General features: G+C 38.5%; 1 protein-coding gene across 1 annotated transcript in view; it reads left to right on the plus strand.

Annotated features, from left to right (window-relative positions):
- Window positions 1–18,683, plus strand: part of FNDC3B (fibronectin type III domain containing 3B) — a 332,113-nt gene that overhangs the window by 178,025 nt on the left and 135,405 nt on the right. The window contains exons 5-6 of the mRNA XM_081085667.1: window positions 13,101–13,341; window positions 16,766–17,056. Of these exons, the coding sequence (XP_080941793.1) occupies window positions 13,101–13,341; window positions 16,766–17,056 (532 nt within the window). The remainder of the gene's footprint in view (window positions 1–13,100; window positions 13,342–16,765; window positions 17,057–18,683) is intronic.

Here is an 18,683-nt window from a genome sequence, read left to right on the forward strand (position 1 = left end):
GCCTGATTGCCTTAACTATATCTGCCTCAGCCCCTGCCACTGTGGCTTTGTCCTGAAGGACATCCAGAAGGATGTCCAGAAGACATCTGGTCTAATTAGCATATTACCCTTTTATTAGTATAGACTAGAGGCCCAGTGCACAAAATTCATGCACTGGTAGAGTCTCTAGTGGCTGCCGGCTGCTGGCCGGGTACTCTCTCCCTTCCCCAGCCACCTGCCCCCACCGCTGCTGCCACTGGTCACTGCCTATGGGGCCTGATCACCCCACCTATTGCCCTGCCACCTCCTGGCTCCCCGCTGCAGCTGCTGGTCACCCTGCGATTGGATCGGTGGGGCATTGGGCCCCTGCCTAGCTCCCTCAGCATCTGGGAGCCCGACGGCGGCAGGGCAAGCAGATCAGCAGGGTGATTGGCCCCCACCCAGTGACCAGTGGCTTGCACCTGCTCCACCATCCCACCCCGGTCCTGCTCTCCTCGGGGCCTGCAGCATCTTCACTGCCGCCCACTGCCAGTGCTGTGTGGCCAACGCCTGCCATGTTCTGTGCTGTCCTCTGGTGGTCAGCGCACATCATAGCAAATGGTCGAACTCCCAGCAGAACTCCCGGTAGAGGGGACAATTTGCATACTAGGATTTTATTATACTAGAGGCCCAGTGCACAAAATTTGTGCACAGGTAGGGTCCCTAGCTGCTGCCGGCTGGGGCCTCCCTTTGCACCTGCCTTGGCCTGACGCCGCCCGCTCACCTGCTCCACCATCCTGCCGTGGTCTCACTCTCGTCAGGGCCCATTGGGGTTGGCAGTGTGTCCACTGCCGCCCACTGCCAACGCTGCGTTGCCAGTGCCTGCCATGTTCCGCACCACCCCCTAGTGGTCAGTGCATGTCTAACTCCCTGTCAGTCGAACTCCCGCTCTTGGGGACAATTTACATATTAGCCTTTTATTATATAGGATAGGATTGAAGAGGGAGGCAAGTGAATGATTAAAAATGTTACATTAGTAACATTGACTCTGAACTGTGAGTCAATGAAAAAAAAAATCGATGCATTACATAATTAAGTAGCTGAAACAACTTTCAAGATAAATTCATAAATTTGATCAAATAAATTTGACAAAAGACAAATGTCAGTAATGTGCAGAGATTATCATATGGTAAGAGAAACACCAGGAGTTGAGGATACAGACAGCTGTGGTCTGCTCTGAGGTGCAGTTAACATAATAATCTTTGTTTTCTTAGGCTGAGAAGGACTGAACCATGGACCTTAAAGATAGTGTGGACTTAGGTAGGAGAATAGTGGAATCTTGTCATTTCAACTCAGCAGCCTCTGATATAGTAGGTTTTTGTGTACTGTAGTATAAATGTGTTTTGTGCTTTTCGGTGGGATGCTGGGGAAGGTTTGCGGAAAAAAATAACGTGATCTTTCCAGCTTAAGAGAAAATATAGGATACATTTTCTTTTAACTATGAGAAAGTGGATTTAAGTAAGAAGGCAGTTAGTCCTGTCACACTCATCACCTTTTCCATCATGTATAAACATTTGTGCGTGTGATTAGAGTTGAAACTATGGGAGAAAACAGGGTGAGTACTGTAGTTGGGAAGAACATGGACATTAACTGAAGAGGCCTGCCTTCAAATTCCACCAAAATTACTTCCCATGTAATTGTTACAAATTCTTTCACCACATACGTGAATACCTACCTGATCTGGTAGAGGTAAGAATTAAGAGAAAATGTAGTCCACACCTCACATAACAGTGGGCATTCAATAAGTGGTAGCTATTAAAATGAAGACGACTGTTAGAACAATTTCAATGAAACTGGCAGTTTGCCTTTCTAAATACATACTGAGATCACACAGTATGAAGCAATTTTTTCCTTTCATTGTATACTGGCCATGGTTCTTCTCAATTTTTAACCTCATTATTAACACTCTGAATAATTTATACATAAAAATTTCTTAAGCAGATGCCTTGAGTTTTATTTTCCATCCTTCCATAGTAATTTATGAAACATTTTTCAAATGTTACAGGAAAAACTTCATGTAGACCCAAAGATTAAGAAAGCATATGAAAAGAAAAAGTGAAATATCTAAGTTAATGTGCTATCATTTGGGAAACCTCTCTTTTTAAAAAAAAATCCAGATTAATTGATGTAAACTAAAAACTGAATAGTAGTTGAAATAAGTATTTTTGTTGTCATAGCAGAGTATGTAACTTAACCTCATTCCTTTGTTTTAGGGATTAGCAAATGGCTAAACACCTGTTGCAATTATATATATTCAATTTCCCTTCACCAGGGAGAGACATGAATATTTTAAAATGTATTTAAATTTTGGTATGGTTGGTTATTCCCCAATGAGGATTTTTTAAAGACCTGGCCCAATGGGGAAGGAGCCTTACATATTAGCCTCAGCTACTTCCCTGTAGTAACTACAACTATGGGTAAACTGATGCTGTGTTTCTTCTTTAATGTTGAGCAGAAGGGAGCATGGGGGATTACCCTGTGCCCTGACAGACTGAGAGTCAGATCCATTTGGCATCAAACAATAAAGAAAATTGGAATCTCTTGCTCATCCTTTGGAGGAATTGATTTTTCTATAGGAAGTTGGGAAAGTGTTCCTGAATGAACAGAGTGTATGCATGGAGGTTGGCAGCTGTGGAAAGAGCAGCGGATTTATGTGTCTATTCTGTTCTAGTTTTCATTGCCATCAGATTTTCAGGTACTTTAGTTTTCATTAGATGGCTTATTTTACCCAAGCAATAATTACAGACAGGATAGGCATTGCTAAATTAAAGAATGTACCTAGGACGTACCTCCCCTCAAGGCACTGTACACCTTTCCTTTCTGAGCTTTCTCTCTGTTTCCCTGTTCTGCATTTTCTCTTGGATTTCTTTTTGTTGTTGTTTGTTTGTTTCTGAGATCTTGGCATTGTGGTTTAATAGAACACAAGATTAGTGGGAGGAAACATGAGCCCAGGTAGGTCTCTGCATTCAACTCCCGTGTGATTTTTAGGAATATTGTTAAGTTATTTACTTGGGTGGTGTTTCACTTGTTTGCTTACTTGATTATTGTTGGTCTCCCTCCCTTTTAGCATTTAAGTTCCACAAGGTCAGGGACCCTTAAGTGTTCTGTTCATCACTGCATCTCCAGTTTCTTTAAAGGTGTGCAGCACATAATAGGCAATTATCAAAATGTTACTGGCTGGCTGGAGTCATTGGTATCTTGTGGAGGGAGGAGCAGAAAGGAGAGGGTTGGAGGATGTCTAATCTAATCTAAAATTAGATAATTCTCCTCTATTATTCCTTAAAAAGGAGACCAAGTAAGAACATAAGTTTCCATAAGCAACCGTTACCAAAAGTGTGGTACAACACATTCCTTTGGTATTTGGCATTCTATCCACTGCAATGCTATTCTTCACTTGGAAAAGTGATAGTTGACTTTCAAAATAACATTGAGACAGTATCGCATCTAGAAATGACTTTTGAATCATTAGTTAGGATTAAATTGTGCCTATAATATTTGATTTTATTGCACAGTTAATATAGTCTGCCTTTTTAAATTAGTAACATATTTGTCCTATGAAACAACTTTTCATAGAAAAACACCTTTGCCTAACCTATTGCGTACAAAACTTTATGAAGGTTAAGTGGATTTTATCTTTCTACACATTCTTTAGAACCCATCATTTACTTTACTATGTGATAAATATGATCCGACTATCGTCAGCATGAATTCTTTTTTTTAAAAAAAATATATTTTATTGATTTTTTTACAGAGGGGAAGGGAGAGGGGTAGAGAGTTAGAAACATTGATGAGAAACATCAATCAGCTGCCTCTTGCACACCCCCTACTGGGGATGTGCTTGCAACCAAGGTACATGTCCTTGATCAGAATCGAACCTGGAACCCTTGAATCTGCAGACCGACGCTCTATCCACTTAGCCAAACCAGTCAGGGCGTCAGCATGAATTCTTGATCCTTTCTTGGGCTATGGAACCCATTGGAAGACTGGTGAAACATTTTTAAATGTAAAATATAAAATTCATAGATACGATCAAGAACACTCTACTTGTGTTTCTATGTGAGTGTGCTTGAGAAGCTGGACTGAAATCACCTCCGATTGGCCATCTCTTCTGTGCTGATCTGTGTCGAGGTGCCGGAGTACAGAAACAGTTACTACCCACAGGTTCCTCCTAGTGATAGCTTTATCAATATCTTCATAAAGCAAACCATCAGATCTCTACTTACTGTTTGTTTTCTGACAGTGTGTTCTTTAAAACAGCATTTCCATTTGGTCTGTAATAATTGGCCCATTTTATTGCCTGAAACTCTGTGGAGGTAACATCTCACCTGTCTGGTATTCTTATGTGCCACACAGATAATGAGGAAAATTAGGTTTGATTTTTGATCTTCAAATGTGCTACTTTTTTTTTTAATTTTAAAAAATATTTTTATTGATTTCAGAGAAGAAGAGAGAGAGAGATAGAAACATCAATGATGAGAGAATCTCTGATTGGCTGCCTCCTGCACGCCCCCCCTCCCACCTCCCCCCCCCCCCCACTGGGGATTGAGCCCGCAATCTGGGCATGTGCCCTCACCGGGAATCCAACCGTGACCTCCTGATTCATAGGTCAATGCTCAACCACTGAGCGACACCAGCTGGGCCAAAGGGGCTTCCTTTTTTTACTTAGGTTGGTGAGATACAATAAAATCTGATACTTAGCTGACCTTAGGGTTACTCAGTTACTTAATTGATCCTAAAATTCTTCATCTAGAATTTAGGACTATGATGTTACCCATGTTAGAAGATCTGAGCGTTATGCATTAAGTTATGTGCCAAGCATTTTATAAACTACTAGAGGCCTGGTGCATGAAATTCGTGCACTGGGGGTTGGGGGTCCCTCAGACCAGCCTGCCCCCTCTCACAGTCCAGGAGCCCTCAGGGGATGTCTGCACTCTGGCCACAGGGGCTCGGAGCAGGCATCCTGTGTGTGTGTGTGTGTGTGTGTGTGTGTGTGTGTGTCTGCTGGGGACCTGCCCCCAGGCATGTTGGAGGCTCAGAGCAGGCACCCTGTGGGCGTATATGTGTGTGTGTGTGTGTGTGTGTGTGTGTGTCCGCTGAGGGCCTGCCCCCAGCCACGTTGGAGGCTTGGAGCAGGCGCCCCTCTGTGTTGATCTCTCAGGCCTCGGGCCGCGCCTATGTATTGTTCTCTCAGGCTTGGAGCTGCGCCCGGCCCCTCCTCTGAGCTGGTCCTGACCATTACGAAGTCCGAACCTCATTTGCATATTACTTAGATATAGATAGATATAGATATAGATTATAGATATAGATTACATGACATACAAACCACAGGAGTTGTTGTTATGGCTTTAATTGTTACACCAAGTTTATCAGTTTGCCATTTTCCTTCAGCCTCTGCCCAGTGCTGTATTTCTGCTTGGGAAAGTGCTGCTTGACTCAGCAGTGTCTTAAGGAGCTCAGTTCTGTTTAAAACAGGGGTCTCTCCTTCCCATGGTATCCTCAAGTTGGGGTAGCTGGGGTGTGCTACGACAGCTGTTTGTAAGCTGTGTCTCTTAACCTTGCCTGGCTTCTTAGTTTGGAAGGTCTTAATAAATTGCTGCCACTGTCCCCTCACCTATAGCATCACCTGAAGTAGTTGGATTAAAGAGATACCACAGAGGATATACTTGTTTTCATCATCCTCTCCAGACCTCAGTGGGTTTAGTTTTAAATAATTGGGTAGCCATCTGGAAAAAGACAAGTGTGTCCAGTAATGTACTAAAAGATTTTTAATTTATATATGCCCTAGTTGCTCTCCTTTTTCCAGATTATAGATTCCCGTAAGTGTAAGTAGCTTAGCTTGTTTCTGTGTATATAAAAATGTTGGCACATATAAAGGAAACAGAGGGGGATTGCCATTTATGGGGGTATCCCCTTATACAGTCGCCTCCCGAGCAAGCCTATCAGTAAGGGCCGTATCAGTGCCTCCAGCTGTGATCCCTGTACAGCAGTCTGGCTTGGATTTGTGATCTGGATCTAACCACCCCCCTCAGTTTATTCTTTAGCCATTGCCTGGAATTGGCATGAGAGTTAAAAATTAAGCACCAATAGAAAATTTAAGATTTTTAGATATAGATGAGTGTGTGGGTAAAATTTTGGGGGAATTTTTGTTTAGTCATGAATCACCTTGTTATTTAAAACCATAGGCTTGGTTACCTATATAGCAGATGATTTTTTTTGATTAACCATTGGCAAGAACTGTTTGAGAAAAAGAATTCAAAATTTAAAAAAAATTCTTAATTTAAAAATAAAATTTTTAAAATTGATATCTATTCTCAATCTGTAAATGCTCTGCAGACTAATCCTTTATATTATGTAAAGGACTTTTAGAAACCTAGAAACATCAACAATAATGTATTTTCCCATTTGGCTACAAAAATACCACGTTGTATGGCAAAAGGAACTGGTCTTAAGCCTAAGGGGTTTATTGTCTCAGGACATTAATGATAATGAAACATTGGAATATTATTTCATCAGTGTTAGCCATTACAGATATGAAGAGAAAATGACATTGAGATATATGTTTGGTATTTTCATCCACAGATGTAAGCATGCAATTTGAAAGGACAGAAAATTCAGATTTGGAAAGACATTCAATTCGTCCACCATTTTTAAGTCAATTAGCTTCATCAGTAAAATAGAAGGATCACTTGCTTCTGTCTAACTCTGGTTGCTCTTTGAATGCTCTTTTTATTCCAATTTCGCTTTCTCCTAATGGTACTTAGGTGATGGTGGTGGGAGTATTTTCCATAGTAACAGAAAGGGGATGGGCCAGGGAAGATAACATCCTCATGTTTCAAATTTCTACTCTCCATGAACAATTAATTTGCTTTTCCTCTATTATATTGTTCACTGTTCAGGGTGAGGCAAAAGTTAGTTTACAGTCGTATGTGAAACACAGTTTATTATTTATAATTTATTGTTGTATTATTTTCCATATGAATAACTATAAACCTACTTTTGCCCCACCCTGGATTAGAAAATGCAGAGTGAAGGGTTAGTACAAAGAGAGGAAAAGTGAGAGCTAACAACTTTGTACTCCTGGTTTTCAGTGTCTTTTTTTTCCCCCAGTGTCTTTCTTGTGAAATAAAATATTAAAATAATTTAAATAGTAATATTAAATGATATTTAATATTTAAAACATTTAAAATACAAGTCAGGCATGACACATCTGCACTTAACTAGGTTTAGATTATTTGAAATTTTGGAGAAGAATGTCAGGTATTTACCTCAGTTATGGGAGGAAATTTTGATAATGAATGTGTTAAATAGCTCTTGGTAGATAGACATCAAATCTAAGAAGATAAATTTATTTGTTGTTGTTTGCTTTTTCATTCATTTGTCCACTTAGCCATCCTTTCTTGAAAGCCGCCTGTGTGCACAGGTGCCCTTGAGAGATCTGTAATTCACACTGCAGGACCCAGATGCTGGTGGAGGGGTGAGCACCAGTGTGGCGGGGAGCAGCCTGGACTCTGCCTGCCCGCGGGTCCATGCAGCTGTTTGCATTGCCCAGCCTTTTGTTGTGTGCTGTTTCGGCTGATAGCTTTTCCTTCCCCGAATGGCCTAGGAGCCCACTTCAGGTATGTTCGCAGCAGTTAGGAATGGAGCTTGAGCCTGACCTTCAGACTCATTTGGTCCCGTTTGCAGTGTGCAGGTGGCTCCCTCAGTGCTCTTTGGCCCCTCTGCCAGCCGGCTGCCAGGCCTTGCATACAGAGGCATGTGTGTCCCCAGTCTGCCCTGCCCTCCTCCTGGCTCATCTCTGGCCCTCTGGGGCAGCCTTTCAAAATTTTTCTGTTGCGTCCTGCCTTTCAAGCTCTTTTTTTGATTCTTGTCATTTGCAGCCCAGAAGTAGAAGACAGAGCTTTAGGAACTGAGGAGTTTATTAAAATTCCTGTGGAGCATTTTGGTTCAGTAAGGAGAACTAGCTTCCTCCTCTGTCAGTTATGAGAAAAGACACTCAGACTCTAAGTGTTGTTAAGAGATACATTTTAATTCTGGGACTCAAAATCGTCCTCTTTATCCCCTGGTAGCTCTCTGACCTTGAGTGAGTTAGCTTAACTTCCCTGGACTTTATTCCTCTAACCTCCCAACTGGGGATAGCTGTGTATGCCTCCCAGGATTGCTGGGAGGGATTAATGAAGTACTAATATTAATAGGAGTAATTACTAGGTAAGATTTTTCTGTTATGTATCAGTCACTGGACTTTAGCACATGTTAATATGTTGCCTTTTTTCAGTAGATGGTATTAAAGCAGAGCGGCAGGCATTTAGTAAATATTGAATCCTTCACATCTCTTAATAACCCAGCTATCCTATTTCTCACAGTTCATTGTTTACATATTTATTTCTTAGCATACCTCTCTTATGTATAATCTCCACATAATAAAAGCTTTAGAGTACAGACCAGAAAGAAACTCTGGTTCTGCCGCTGAACTAGTACATTTTAACCATGTTGTTCCTTGGTCGCCTTCCTGTCCAACAGGGTTGCTAATATCTAATTCTCTAGGAGACCAATGAGTAACCCATGTCCAACAGCTGGCAGACAGTAGGCACTGGCTGTGAGTTTCTTCCTTATCTGTCTCTCCATGCTGCCCCCTCTTGCTGTTGCTTCCAAGTTTTTCCATTTTGTTTTAATGGTTCTCTTGATTATACATCTAAAAACACCCATGCAAATAAGATCAACATTTAACTCTTTGTGCCTTATTCTCTAGCCTCTCATCCTGTGTCTAGGGCACTGTGTAGCAGGAAGACTAGGCACATAGAAGTTTCTCAGTAAATACTTCTGGAGCAGAATCCAAAGATGTGATAAAGGAGCAAACTAGCTTCCATCAGGCGGACTTTCTTCCTTAGCCTAAGGCAGGTGGCTGGGCATTTGTTCATGGTGGATAAATGCATTACTTTTTGTAGAGGGTGTTTTTAAGCAGACAAGGCTGGTGGTAGGACTTTAGAGGACAGTTGGGAGGCCCTGATAGGAGGTGTATTAGTTTGTAGGGCTACCATAATGAGGTGCCCACAGACTGGGTGGCTTAAACAACAGAAATTATTTCCTCATAATTCTGGAGACTACAAGTTTGGTTTCTTCTAACATCTCTCTTCTTGGCTTGTATATGGTCATCTTTCTTTGGCATCTTTACACAGTCTTCTTCTTGTGTATCTCTAGCCTAATTTACACATCTTTTACGGACGTCATATTGGATTAAGCCCCACCCATATGACCTCATTTTATCAAAATTGCATTACTTTAAAGGCCCTATTTCCAAATATAGTCACATGCTGAGGTACAGAGAGTTGGGATTTCAATACATAAATTAGTTTGGGGAAGGGAGGACATAATTCAGCCCATAACAGGTGGTATCCTGAGAACCTAGCACAGTGATCTTTTCCAAGGGTCTGTGCTCTGGAGAAGATATGTGAGTGGTCATTCTGTTGAGTCACAGAGCTAGGAAAATAGTCTAGTCTAGTCAGTGGTCAGCAAACTGCGGTTCGCGAGCCACATGCGGCTCTTTGGCCCCTTGAGTGTGGCTCTTCCACAAAATACCACGTGTGGGCGCGCACGTACAGTGCAATTGAAACTTTGTGGGCCGTGCGCAGAAGTTGGTATTTTGTGGAAGAGCCACATTCAAGGGGCCAAAGAGCCGCATGTGGCTCGCGAGCTGCGGTTTGCCAACCACTGGTCTAGATGAAAAATACTTGGTTTTTAATTTCAGAAAAGACAGTACTTTGTTTTGATTTCTGAACAACACTTAAGACTTAGTCTAATTTTTCTCTTTATATTATTCTTAGGCTATATAAATAAATCTTACTGTTTAAGACCGATTTTTCCCCCTCACTTGAATATCCAGTGTTTAGCTCATAGTATGTGTCAGGAAACAGTTGTTGAATTGAATGCAGGTGATTTGTCTGCCTCTGGACATTGTCACAATTTCATTCATCCCAAGAGGAAATGAGTCTGTCTTTTCCATGGTTATTCGAAAAGACTGAAGGCACATTTTATTGTCTGAAGATTTTTGGACTGAACTCATTCTGATTTCTAAATTCTGCTACAGTGATATATTTCTTTATGAACCTTTTTTAAAAAAAATAACAAAGAATGCTATTGCCACTATTTCTTGAGTTGAGTATTATTTTGTGCATTATTATTGTTCCTCAGACGACTTTATTCTTTGGGGAACATAGGCATAATTTTCTTAGACATAGATCAGAATTGAATTTGGTAATTAAATATGTTGTAATTTGTATTATGGAAGAACAATAAGCAAAATAATTAGCATATATTTTGGGGTTTTGTTTCTGATTATTTCAGAATTAATATTTCATTTTCTGAAAAATATTTTTAGTGATAAAGTTGGCCTTGATTAGTAAGGGTGAAAGTGTTGGATTATACATGTACTAGTAAATAGATGTCTTTCACAAATACCACAGAATAACTTAAAATAATTAAAAATGGGGCTGTGAAACCATTTTCATATATGTAGGCAATTTGTAGTTTAAGAAAAGGACTTCGTTTCCTAACTGGAAACCTTTTTTTGGCGAAAGATAATTTATACTTTAGACCTATTAATATTTTTAAGTAGTGGAAATACTTATTCTTACAAAATATTAAAATAAAAAGATGTTTCAGCTCTTTATCTTTTATTTTTATTCCTTTCCCTTAACTAATATTTTTAACTCTGTTGGTGCTATTTACCCAACTTTTTATTTTTATTGATTTATTTTTATTGATTTTAGAGAGGAAAGGAGAGGGAGGATCAGAAACATCAGTGATGAGAGAGAATCATTGATCGGCTGCCTCTTACATGCTCCCTACTGGGGATCAAGCCCGAAACCCAGGCATGTGCCCTTGACTGGAATTGAACCTGGAATCTCAGTCCACAGGCCGATGCTGTATCCACTGAGCAAACCAGCTAGGGCTGCTCAACTTTTTTAAAAAATACTTTAATGCCAAAAATCATATGATAAAATGATTAAAATAATTTCTTTTCATTATAACTGCCTTTGTTTATAAACTCAGAGTTGTTCTTCATATTTAGTGAGAACCCTGTTCTTATTTTACTACATTGCTCACGTCCGTGTGACCATTTTACCCATTGACATTTTGCAGAGCCTGAAATAATGAAGATTGTGTCTAGAAAACAACTACTTTGCTTCTGTGGACCTCCCAGTGTCTACCACAGGATTGCTCCATGAAAGAGGACTATCTGGAATATTCCTTTTCTCTTAATAGCCAGGCAGAGTGGGGAAACAGAAGACACTATAGAATGATGCATGTTTATATTAGATGGTTAGAAAAATCCATATTTATACTAAGTTATACAAGGTGTGCTACTAAAACTATTCATAGAAGATGTGCTTTGATGATAGTTATTAGCACATGCATTCGAATTTCCAATATCATGGTTTAAGCATGATTTCACATCCACCTGTAAAGTGGCAGTCACGCATTCGTAAATGAGGTTAATGTGATTAGCTTGCCAAAGTCCAGAAAAGTTACATTTATTAACGAATACATATGTTTTGAGCTATAGCAGGAATATGACTCGGAATCTTAATTTAAAGGAGTTAATAATATTGCTTTGTTAAGGAACTTTTAACATAGTAGTTAATTCTGATACTGTTATGGTAATTGATTCATTAATAAACATAAAGATTTTTGTTTTCTTAATATAAAGATTAATTACTATTAATTCAAACTAAACCTATCTTGTACACTAAAGTATAGACTAAAATGGATAAACTTGCCATTTTAAATTAGGCAATGTTTTTTTAAAACAAAACTTAGTATAAATTTTATCAGAATGCTTTGGATTACCATTAAGTCATTTTATTTTACCTATAATCAGCCTCCTGAGGTGTAATGAGATATGTATTTCAATTACAAGTTCAATTTTCAGTGTTGGGGTCTTTTTTAAAAAAAAAGCACTGCTTACCCTGTGAGTCCCTGAATGTCTTAAGTACTTTATTAGACCAGCTGGTCTCTTTGGCAGCCTAGTCCTGGCTTCCAAGTTTACTCTTAAGCCCTCATTGCCTCCTTCCACTGCCTTGTCTCATGGGCCATTGTCCAGCTCTCCCAGTCCTATCAGTTCTTTGAGGCTAGTGAAGCCCTTCTGGTTCTGTCATTCAATGCTCTTCTCTGTATTACACAGCTTTCCCTTTTGATTATGGTATCTGTTATGTTAGTTGTTTCTTATCTTGTGTCTCAACAAAATTGTTTGCTCTTAGAGCAGGTAGCATGAAGTTGGCCACAGAGGCAATAAATATTGGTATAGTTCGGCTTTAGTTAATTACCTTCCTTGTGTAAATTTAAAAGCATTTGGAAAAAGTATGGATCTAATGTTGATTGGCACTCACTCTCCTCATAGCAGGTCCTGCCTCGTTGTGTCTTCATAACACTCATTACCTCACCAGGATATAAGCAGAGGTGTTCGATTTGATTTGGGATTAGTCAGGGTTTTCATTGGTTGGAATCCCCTCATTTCATTTACATCCTTGGTCCCAGATTAAATGACCTTTTGGCACTGTTATGGTTTCTGAAGTTATGTTTCCTTTTTTCCCACTAAAGCCTCTATGGTGATGGAACTGTGCATGCTAAAGTAGGAATGGGTTCAAGTGTTCTCAGAAAGCTCAGCCCTGTAAAGCATACTATATACCCCAGAAAGTCTCTTCTTTCTGGAAAAATCACTGACCTGGTAGTTATATTTAAAGTCATTTCTAAAATTAACTTAAGCACATATTAAATTCACTTGTCTTGGATGAAGTCTTGTTTATGAGACAAACAAGATTGATCATCAAGCTCTTGATCATTCCAAAAAATCTTCTGTAATCAGAATGAGGTGGTTGATGAAAATTTCATAAATTGTAATGGTTAAATGTTATTACTTCTAAAACTCACTTAACTGGTGGATTATAGAACCAAAATTTAATGGGTACCAATTTTTCCTCCTATGAAGGGCAGAAAATTAAAATTAAGGGGGAAGTACTAACTACTGTGTATGTTCACAAGATATTAGCTAACGATACATACTACACTCTTTTTGCTGTTTTCTTTAGGTGATTGAAGACAATACTGGAGTCCGCCGGGTGGTGGTCACACCCCAGTCTCCTGAGTGTTACCCCCCAAGCTACCCCTCAGCCATGTCTCCAACCCATCACCTACCCCCCTACTTGGCTCACCACCCACATTATATGCAAAACTCCCACACGGCTTACTACCCACCTGTGACCGGACCTGGAGATATGCCGCCTCAGTTCTTTCCGCAGCATCATCTTCCCCCTGCATTATATGAGCAAGGTGAGTAGGTTATTGCTGGCACTGACAGCTGTTGAAACTGACTGCAACACGTAAGTAGCTTAAGAGAGCCAGTGCAGCCTTTGTTTCATCCATAATAAGTATGGCAGAAGAGGGACTATCTGATGTATAAAGGCATGGGAAATTCCTAGCTTCCTTTGTCCTGAATTGTTTTGCAAAAATTACTTTATGGGTTGCAGCTCTTTCTTTCTTTACATTTTCTAAATTCTGCCTCACTATCCCACCCCACCAAGAACAGGGACTGGGATAGCCAGTTGCTATTTTAGAAAAGAGGCAGTGATGTGTCAGACGTTCCGGTGCCCTGTTAACATATTTTTATGTGCGAGTGACTTGGGCCACCGCAGCACATTAGCTCCTAGACATCTATATAATCTAGTCATAGCAGGGAAGTTCATAAGGGTTTTGTGTCCCATTTCCAATGAGAGAAGACTGTGAGGTCTCAGTAACCTTTGAGTTTCCTGGATGCTCTATGTTGCAACATTGGCAGAACTCAGAATCTCCTCGCTGTTGATGGGGTCCTCCTGAACCATGTTTTAGTTTCAGAATAGCCATTAGCACAGCCACAGTTTCACTGGTTGTTAGTCAGAAACTTACCTTGAAATGAAAAGGAGTCTCAGAGATACCAACATTATGTCTTTTTAATTTTAGCCTTGGTATTAGTTTAGTCTAAAGCTCTTTTCTATCAGAGTGTATGTACACTAAGAATCCAGATTAAATGAGGGTAAAAATTAGACTTTAACCTTTGCAAAGTGATATTCTTGAGTCAGAATATAAATATAAGCATTTTATTACTTCAAACATTTATTATGTTGGTTCAGATAAATTTTATGAGAAATACCTGTTACACTATAGAGTTTTGGAGCAAATTACTACCTCAGTTTCTCTTATCAGTTATAAATATATATTTTCTCCTGTATGTTCATCTCACATTGTAACTTTTTTTTATTAACAAAAGAAAAATTTGAGATAGGTATTTCAAGGGAAACCTAGGGATAGAATTAGTTTGGTAATTTTTTTTTTTTAGTAGTTAGAAGTAAATTTAGTATAATTTAGAAGAATCAGGTGCTACCATGACAGTGTATGGAGAGATGATAGCAAAAGATGAAATTAACACTTTAATTTCATAGAGGTGTCAATAACTTCCTATCAGTAGTGACAGAGCACCCCAAATATCAGATGAGTGGGCAAATTCCATGAAAATATTTGGATAAAAACTGAAAAAGATTCAGTTTCTTAAACTATTCAGTGCTTTGACACACTATACATTAAGTATTTGAGTGTTCGTCGAGTTTTTTGGTTAGGTCTGAGCGCAATGGCACTGTGAAAAGCCTTGGCTATGGACCCATAGCTTGATGAAGAGTAGTCTGTTAGTAGGAAGCCACATAGTTATTATGTTGTAAATGATGTACTTTGCAATTTTAGACAACAAAATTTGAATCATTACAATTAAGCAATATAAATATTGTGTGTTAATTTCATAGGGTATTTTGGTTTAATTTCATTAAACTAGCACAGAGTAATAATGTGCAAATAACAGTGCCTTTATTGATTTTAAAGAAAACAGTAAAACAAAATCCCTTTGCATTAATAAAAAAAAATCCATATGAATATATTCTAATCTTAGTTCTCAATATTTATACCTAAAAGAAATTTAAACATTTAATTTCCCAAACTATAAGAGCTTAAAAATTGTTTGACATATTTTAAAAGATTAATATATTAGGGCCCAAGTTAAAGCATTGTGATATTTAAAATATTTATTATCCTTTTTGTATATTTGAACATAATTTATTTGGGCATTTGCTTTTTTAATAGTGTTGTATTTGTTTTTTACATTCTCTGGTACAAATTGGTTATCTTGTGAATATTTGCTTTGTTTATTTTTTCCTTCTAATCCTCACCCAAAGATTTTTTTCACTGATTTTCAGAAAAAGTTGGGGAAAAGCAGGAGAGAGAGAGAGAGAGAGAGAGAGAGAGAGAGAGAGAGAGAGAGAGAGAGAGAACGAACGAACTGAGAGAGACACATCAAACCTGCAACCCAGGTACATACACTTGACTGGGAATCAAACCTTCTAACCTGTGGTGCACAGGCCCATGCTCTTAACTATTGAGAAACATGGGCCAGGGCATGAATGTTTGCTTTTTAAAGGTCTTCCTTAAGTCTTGTGAAGAGAAAGAAAGTGAAAAGTGGAAACATCAGTTGTTAACTAGGGTGGCCATACAGTCCTGGTATCCTAGAACAGTATTGGGTTAGGTCTTGCATGCAGGGCCCTTTTTTCATATAAACATATAAGGACCCAATCTATACTATGTTTTGCATTTTAAATAATATCTGGATATTGCTTTTAATTTATTTAAATTTAATATATCCCCCTTCTGCTCCGATCATGAGATTATTTTGCAGGCTCCCATTTTCTTTAGAGCCACTTAAAAATATGCATACTTAAGCCAGCTTAACATTCTACTAGTCAGTTTGTCTTGCCTCCTGATTACTCCAACATAGGAGTTTGAGACCACAACCAAACATATTCTATTTGACACCAAGTTGAAGGGATGGCTTATGTTCACCCTTGCAATATCTTCTTGAATATTGTCCCTGATTCCGTGAGCTTTGACTCTTTTTAATAGAAATTTCTCATCTCATCATTTTAGTAGGTTTTATTCAAATGTTGGCTATTTTAGATGCCACAAGTTACTCCTTTTATTCTGGGTGCTGTATAATTTCCAATAGAAAGCTATTCTGTCTACAAAGGTAACTATATTTCTAAGTATCTTGATTCTAAGTACACATTTAAGGGGTATTTTATTTTTTCTAACTTTTTATATATTGCAACAGCTGAAAAAATACTTTGATAGGCAAAATCAAATTTATAAATTCAATCAGAATAGGAGCTTTATTTTTTGTTGGACACTAATTTTGTCTTCTTTAGTATAAAAGTGTCTGGAACATGTCTGAACACACAGTGTAGTAATTAAAGATTAATTATTCCTAGCCCAGCTGGTGTGGCTCAGTGGTTGAACATCAACCTATGAACCAGGAGGTCATGGTTTGATTCCCGGTCAGTGCACATGCCTGGTTTGCAGGCTCAGTCCCCAGTGTGGGGCATGCAGGAGGCAGCTGATCAATGATTCTCTCTCATCACTGATGTTACTATCTCTCTTTCCCTCTCCCTTCCTTCCTGAAATCAATAAAAATATTTTTATAAAGATTAATTAATCTTTGATTGATCAGAAACAAATGGGACTATTATAAGCATGTATAACATATATTATTTTCTTAAAAATATTTTAATACTGTATTTAGTAATATTAAAAAAGCTTCTTAACAGTCAGGTTATTTAACCATTTAATAATTTATTATTGAAACATAGACTGAGCTGGCATTTGTCATAATCATCCATTTTAGAAATTATACCACTCTATGGAATGTCAAGCTACATTACCCGGGAAGACCAGTACATCAAGCCTCCACACAAAAAACTGAAAGACCGCCAGATCGACCGCCAGAATCGCCTCAACAGCCCACCCTCTTCTATCTACAAAAGCAATTGCACAACCGTGTACAATGGCTATGGGAAAGGCCACAGCAGTGGAGGCGGTGGAGGTGGAGGTGGCGGCAGTGGTGGTGGGCCGGGAATTAAGAAAACTGAGCGCCGAGCAAGAAGCAGTCCAAAGTCGAATGATTCAGACTTGCAAGGTAATGTGCAAAAGTGTTTGCCCCGAGGAGTCATCCTAAAAGAAACATCTTTTACATAAGAACATTATATTGTGGTGGTTGGTCTTTCTACTAGGAATCTTTGGGTAGACTTCTGATCTTTTTTTTTAGGACAATATAGCATCATCTCTCTTTTATTAACACTTCATAGGAAAATATTATTTTTTGGTTATATGTGCCAAGTACTACTTAATCTCAGTAACAAGTATCTGAAATTGTCTTTACATTAGCCTTTTTCATTTGTGTCACTCTAAGTAGATAGATGTGGAAGAGATCCAAAGTAAAACAATATTTCTAAGACAGAGGGATAGTTTAAATCTCAAAATAATTATACATCATAAAACCAGGTATAATTCTGTGCTGTACTGAAATCTATCATTGTGTAAGAGGAATATATTTCTGTTTAGTTTCAGGTATGAGTTATTGTGTAACGCTACCTTTGGCATCCCGAATGAACTATTCATAGACTAAGAATGAGATGCAAGAATCAGGGTCACCACATATTGTAGAGAGACATCCACTCAAAAGGGCCTATGTTTTTTTGCAGATTAATCTTGTAGGTATAGATCAGTTAATTTGGGAAAGAACTTATATATGTTTTAAATTCAGTTTTTAGGTAAGATTTAGAGAAAACCTATTTTGATGCCACAGGAGTTAAAAACAGAGGCTTTTTGAAGAAGGTAACTTTTTTAAATCCTCACCCAAGGACATGTTTTATTGATTTGAGAGAGAGAGGGTGAGAGAGAAAGAAAGAAATAGAGAAACATTGATGTGAGAGAGAAACATCGATCCATTGCCACCCATATGCTCCCTGACCAGGGATTGAAACCGCAACCTTAGGTATGTGCCCTGATCCGGATTTGAACCTACAATCTTTTTGGTATATGGGATGATGCTCCAACCAACTGAGCCTCCTGTCTGGGGCAAGAAGGTAACATTTTGATAAGCTAGGTGAGTTTACAGATATAAACAAAGGCATGAATAACTGTAAAAGACTGGATAAGAACTGATTATTATACTCATTAAATATGCCCTTTCTTTATTGGACCATAATCAGGGAGAAACAAGACGGTGTATGTGAGAATCTGTGTGTGAATGAAAAGGATGGAGGTTATGTATGTTTGATTGTGTAAGGAAGACTGGACTCTGTCAGAGCAGGGGAATACGGTAAAACCGGACGTTGGCATCAACATTGGCCCCCATATTGATTGTATGAGTGAATTGTAGCATAAATAAGAGGAATAGTAAGATAACAGTGAACTGTGAACAGTCATTTCTCTGCGTGAAATGTATTATAGGTTCTTTTAATTTTGGCTTTATTTTTAATTCTCCAAGTTTTATGAATTATTCTTATAATTATTATTAAGCATTTTTCCCCAAAATTTTTCTTATATTTATTTATTTATTTTTAATTTTGTATTGATTAAGGTATTACAAATTATTATATTTATTAAACAAAACACAAATAAGTATATAAAAGAGACCCAAGGTTCAAGAGGCCTTTAAATAGATCTTAAGGCAAAGCCCTATATTTGCCATATAGAATAATTTTTCATGAAATAATACTGTCATTTCTAAGTTTGAAATTATTTTCTTACCTTAGACATAG

Source organism: Myotis nattereri (genome assembly GCF_964212035.1).
Source record: "Myotis nattereri genome assembly, chromosome: 3".
Lineage (NCBI taxonomy): Eukaryota > Metazoa > Chordata > Mammalia > Chiroptera > Vespertilionidae > Myotis > Myotis nattereri.